This window comes from Stegostoma tigrinum, chromosome 5, assembly GCF_030684315.1.
Source record: "Stegostoma tigrinum isolate sSteTig4 chromosome 5, sSteTig4.hap1, whole genome shotgun sequence".
Taxonomy (NCBI): domain Eukaryota; kingdom Metazoa; phylum Chordata; class Chondrichthyes; order Orectolobiformes; family Stegostomatidae; genus Stegostoma; species Stegostoma tigrinum.
Window position 1 is genome coordinate 52,197,242 of NC_081358.1, and position 6,000 is coordinate 52,203,241.

General features: G+C 42.7%; 1 protein-coding gene across 11 annotated transcripts in view; it reads left to right on the forward strand.

Moving 5' to 3' along the window:
• LOC125451998 (neurocalcin-delta) overlaps window positions 1–5,396 on the forward strand; it is a 302,863-nt gene extending 297,467 nt beyond the window's left edge. For 10 of the 11 annotated variants that reach the window (XM_059645987.1, XM_059645988.1, XM_059645989.1 and 7 more), the window contains one exon: window positions 5,119–5,396. In XM_059645987.1, the coding sequence (XP_059501970.1) occupies window positions 5,119–5,216 (98 nt within the window). In that variant the 3' untranslated portion in view covers window positions 5,217–5,396. The remainder of the gene's footprint in view (window positions 1–5,118) is intronic. The other variant, XR_009445749.1, reaches the window with a different exon arrangement.
• The last annotated feature ends 604 nt before the right edge of the window (window positions 5,397–6,000 follow it).

The following is a 6,000-nucleotide window of genomic DNA, read 5'->3' on the forward strand; positions in this document are numbered from 1 at the left end:
AGTCCCAAGTCTTTGCATGTTTTTCTCTTGTTGTTTGGTACCTAGTTCTAAAATGCACTGATCTACTCAGAAATTAGGGGGAGACCTTCCACCTCACTGTCGACAGGCAAGATATTTCAGACAGTTATTTGGATTAATTCACAGTGAAGCAGTGTGAAAATCTTGTGACAAAAGGCGTGAGGGCTGAATTGTTGATTTGAACACAGATTCAGGCAGTCCAGTGGTGGAAAGAAGTTTTGCTGAAATACGCAGTCAAGTCTGATGTTGTCCGGAGAAACATAACGCTTGTTATTAGAACATAGAACATAGAACATTACAGCACAGTACAGGCCCTTCGGCCCTCGATGTTGTGCCGACCTGTCATACCAATCTCAAGCCCATCTAACCTACACTATTCCATGTACTTCCATATGCTTATCCAATGACGACTTAAATGTACCTAAAGTTGGCGAATCTACTACCGTTGCAGGTAAAGCGTTCCATTCCCTTACTACTCTCCGAGTAAAGAAACTACCTCTTACATCTGTCCTATATCTTTCACCCCTCAATTTAAAGCTACGCCCCCTCGTGCTCGCCGTCCCCATCCTAGGAAAAAGGCTCTCCCTATCCACCCTATCTAACCCTCTGATTATTTTATATGTCTCAATTAAGTCACCTCTCAACCTTCTTCTCTCTAATGAAAACAGCCTCAAGTCCCTCAGCCTTTCCTCGTAAGACCTTCCCTCCATACCAGGCAACATCCTAGTAAATCTCCTCTGCACCCTTTCCAAAGCTTCCACATCCTTCCTATAATGCGGTGACCAGAACGGTACACAATACTCCAAGTGCGGCCGCACCAGAGTTTTGTACAGCTTCACCATAACCCCTTGGTTCCGGAACTCGATCCCTCTATTAATAAAAGCTAAAACACTGTATGCCTTCTTAACAGCCCTGTCAACCTGGGTGGCAACTTTCAAGGATCTGTGTTCAAGGACACCGAGATCTCTCTGCTCATCTACACTACTAAGAATCTTACCATTAACCCAGTACTTTGCCTTCCGGTTACTCCTACCAAAGTACGTCACCTCACACTTGTCTGCATTAAACTCCATTTGTCACCTCTCTGCCCAGCTCTGCAGCTTATCTATGTCTCTCTGCAACCTACAGCATCCTTCGTCACCATCCACAACTCCACCGACCTGAGTGTTGTCTGCAGATTTACTAACCCATCCTTCTCTGCCCTCATCCAGGTCATTTATAAAAATGACAAACAGCAGTGGACCCAACACCGACCCTTGCGGTACACCACTGGTAACTGGTCTCCAAGATGAACATTTCCCATCAACTACCACCCTCTGTCTTCTTTCAGCAAGCCAATTTCCGATCCAAACTGCTATATCTCCCACAATTCCATTCCTCCGCATTTTGTACAATAGCCTGTTGTGGGGAACCTTATTGAAAGCCTTGCTGAAATCCATATACACCACATCAACTGGTTTACACTCATCTACCTGTTTGGTCACCTTCTCAAAGAACTGGTCACCTTCTCAAAGAACTATAGTGTCTTTTAACGATAGTGTCTTTCAAGATGTATCTGGACAGGTACATGGATGGGCAGGGAGCAAATGGATACAGACACTTAGAAAATAGATGACAGGTTTAGACAGAGGATCTCGATCGGTGCAGGCTTGGAGGGCTGAAGGGCCTGTTCTTGTGCTGTAAATTTTCTTTGTTCTTTAATGTGGATGCTTTGGAGAAGGTGCAGAGGAGGTTCACCAGGATATCGTTTGGTATGGAGGGCACTAGCTATGGAGAGGTTGAGTAGATGAGGATTATTTACATTAGAAAGACTGAGGTTGAGGGGGGACCTGATTGAGGTCTACAAAAATCATGAGATATAGAGACATGGCAGATAGCAAGAAGCTTCCGCGCTCCCCAGCCCACCGGCACCCCACCCCCCCCCCCCCCACCCCACCCCGCCCAGAGTGGCAGACTCAATTGCTCGAGGTCACGATTTCAAGGAGAGAGGGGAAAAGTTTAAGGGAGATGTGCATGGAAAGTTCTTGACTCAGGAGAGTGGTGGTGCCTTGAACACATTGCCAGCGGAGGTGGTAGAGGCGGGGACCATAGTGTTAAAACGTATCTAGATGGATATACGAATGGGCAGGGAGCAGAGGGATACAGATCCTTGGAAAATAGTCGACAGGTTTAGATAGAGGATCTGGATCGGCACAGGCTTGGAGGGCCGAAGGGCATGTTCCGATGCTGTAGTTTTCTTTGTTCTTTGTCCTAATTAACGTTGTTTCATAAGAAAACCCTTTTCATGCACGAGATTAATCTAGTGAATGTTTTCGGGGCTGCCTCCAAAGCAGTACATCTTTCCTCCAACAATGGGATGCAAGCTACTCTCAGTACTCTTGGCATATTAAGCCTTTACTTGCTCAAATGATTTGTAGTATCATAAAATCTAATACTGTTAACCAGATAGTCCATTTTCCGACATCCTTTTCTTTCCTCCAAAACGTTTAACAGCCTTCCTTTTCAAAGTTATTACAAATTTTGCCTCTGTCAACCTATTTCATTTTTGACGAACTTACACATCAAAAACTTCTCATTTGACTCCTTGCTCTTCTGGTGAAGATCCTGAATTGATGTGCTCTAGTTATCAACTCACTGAACACAGGATTTGATTTTTCCCAATCGCATTGGAATTCTCTATTACCAACCTGAATTTTCTGCACTTTAGCCAGAATTTCTGTCGTCCTCATCCTCAATAATAGCACCTTATTACTGGCAAGCTCTCACTAAATCTTTTTAGTATCTCTATGGCCTCAACATCTTTCCTATTCAGTATCTGGGGGCCAGGCAGTGGTGACAGACCCCACAAGTAAATAAATGAAACAAAAATCTAGAGGCCCAGTTAATGACATGTATTCAAATCTGACCATGGCAGATGGTGAAATGTGAATCCAATAAATTTCAAATTGTCACAGCAATTTACAGGGGTCCCAGATTTATGAACATTTGACTTATAAACGCTCAGCATTATGAGTGCAATCTTATACAGGGGTGCAACTTTGAAGATTCTACATATGAACTCCTCCTGTGCTTATAAATGGCTTATAGAGTTATAGAGACACACAGCACGACAACAGACCCCTTAGACCAAAAAAGTCTATGTTGACCATGATTCCACGCCAAACTAGTCCCACGTGCCTGCTCCTCGCCCATATCCCTCCAAACTTTTCCTATTCATGTACTAGATGATCAGAGGATTAGATAGGGTGGAAAGTGAGAGTCTTCTTCCGAGGAAGATGACTTCAGCTTGTACGAGGGGGCATAGCTACAAATTGAGGGGTGATAGATGTCAGATGCAGGTTCTTTACTCGGAGAGTGGTAAGGGCGTGGAACGCCCTGCCTGCCAATGTAGTTAACTCAGCCACATTTGGGGCATTTAAACAGTCCTTGGATAAGCAGATGGATAATGATGGGACAGTGTAGGGGGAGGGGCTTAGATTAGTTCACAGGTCGGCACAACATCGAGGGCCGAAGGGCCTGTTCTGCGCTGTATTGTTCTATGTTCTATGTTACCCAAATGTCTTTTAAATGTTGCAAAGGTACCAGCATCCACCACCTCCTCTGGCAGCTCATTCCATTTACGAACCACGCTTCGTGTAAAAAATTTGCCCCCCCGTGTCTTTTTTAAAATCTCTCTTTTCTCACCTTAAAAATGCTCCCCCTAGTCTTGAAATCCCCCATACGGAAAAGACATCTAACATTAACTCTAACTATACCCCTGAATATTTGGTTTCTTTGTTCTGTATTTTGAATGCAAGTCGAAACCATCAATTTGTAAACAGACTCCAGAAAGGAATCCATTAGCAACCTGGGGACTACCTGTTAACTAGCGTACAAAAGAATGCTGGAATGGTTATCAAGTCAACTCTGATTTGCTCAGGCAATGGCAAGGTGAAAGTAACATGGAACTACAACTTTCCACACTTCTAGCAAGAACAAGTGAACCATATCATGCTCGCAACTGATTATTCTTAGTTGTCTGTTAGTGAAACTATTCGGGCACAAAGGATTGTTCAGCAAGTGTTGCCCAGTTGCAGAATTACATCTAACAGCAAGTGTGCACAGGCAAAGTCGCCATAGTCTTACCAGACGATAGGATTGCTCTCTCATGAGAGAGAGATGACACGTAGTGATTTAATCGAAAGGTCACCATGCCTCAGGTGAAAGGAGACGTTGTGAAAGGGAGTTCTTCAGAGTAGTGTACAGTCATTTAATTAACAGTAAGCAGAGAATTCACTGGATGCCATCTGCCTTTGTGCTAGCCCTCAGAAGAACCAATCTACCTCATGTTACACCTCTGCCCTTTTTCCCATGGTTGTGGAAACCTCTTTTCAAGTAATAATCCAATTCCATTTTGAAAGACTTAACTGGCCCCAACTTCACCAAATTCTCAGGCAGGCACTCCAGACCTTAACAAGTAGCTCCTGATGTCAAATGATGGTGAGGGCTGGTGTGGACTCTATTGGGCCGAATGGCCTGCTTCCACACTAAAGGGATTCTATGATAGTCATTACCCTTGTCGGGCATAAATCATTTTATCACTATATTAAACAGTGGAGGTTCTTCATTCTGCACTTTTCCTAACAAAATGGATTATTTCATGTTTCTCTGCATAAATCTTACTCCACAACACTTTCTGTAAATGGCTTGGATTATGCACAAAAAGACAAATAGACAAGCAGTGATCCTGGAGCATCAGTGACAAGTGAGAACAACTATCTCCTACTACTCAGTGCACTCAGTCATCAAGCTAATTTTTTGTTAAATCTGTGAAGAGTAGGGCTTATTCAATTAATGGTAGGGCCTTGGGTAGTGTTGTAGAATAGAGGGACTTAGGGCTGCAGGTACATAATTCTTTAAAGTTCCATTACATACATTCAGGACGGTTAAAAAAGCACACTTGCCTTCATCAGTCCTCCGAGTACAAAACATTTTTAACAATCAAAAAAATGTGAACTTTGCTGTACAATATCTCCCCATTTGTCTGTCCTGTGCATTTTTCTAGTCTGCTTGATGACACCTATATGAGCTATGTTCAGAAATTCTCCTTGTTTATTCTAGGAAAGCTATCTCTTGAAGAGTTCATCCGAGGTGCCAAAAGCGACCCTTCCATCGTCCGCCTCCTTCAATGCGATCCCAGCACTGCCGGGCAATTCTGATTCCTAAATGAAGAATTTGACATTAAGTGTGACTGTGTTTCTGCTCCTGCAATTACATCACCAGTGGCATGGCCACTTGTTCATGGCTGAACCTGTCATCTTTTAGCCCTGTTTGCTTTTTAATTTTGAATTTGTAAATGGCTGTTTAATTAAACACTGTGTCTGGAATTCTTACAGAAACTTTTTTCTGCAGTGTGAATATATCGTTACAATGATTGTAGTTACTTTGAACAGAAATCTCTTAGATTTTTTAAAATTTAAATAGAAAGGGTGTAATTTATAAAGGCTTTGATTTTGTTTTATTTCTGTAACCTTGTGCCTCTTAGTTGTAGAACTGGAAGGAGCAGATACTTACATCCGTGAGAGATGTGCCCTAGCAGATCAAACGCGGGTTACTTTTCACCCCACTACAAAGAGAAAGCAAAGTTATCAATGTTGTTTAAAGCAAGTAGCTGTCAGTTTGGTGAATGTTTGTGTTGTAATCTTGTGTGGGAAATGCTAATACTCAAATATATTAGGAGTCAGTCAAACCCAGTGTTAGGATTAAGATGATGAGTATAAATTTGAGACGGAATTCCTATAGAGCTTATAATGAGGATGCTCACATTTTGAGCTGCTAAAGGAGGCTATAACCTGTCACATTGAAAGATGTGTAAAGGGAAATGTATTCTGTAAAACTACTTATTGTAAAGCTAATAAAATGTGAGGCTGGATGAACACAGCAGGCCAAGCAGCATCTCAGGAGCACAAAAGCTGACGTTTCGGGCCTAGACCCTTCATCAGA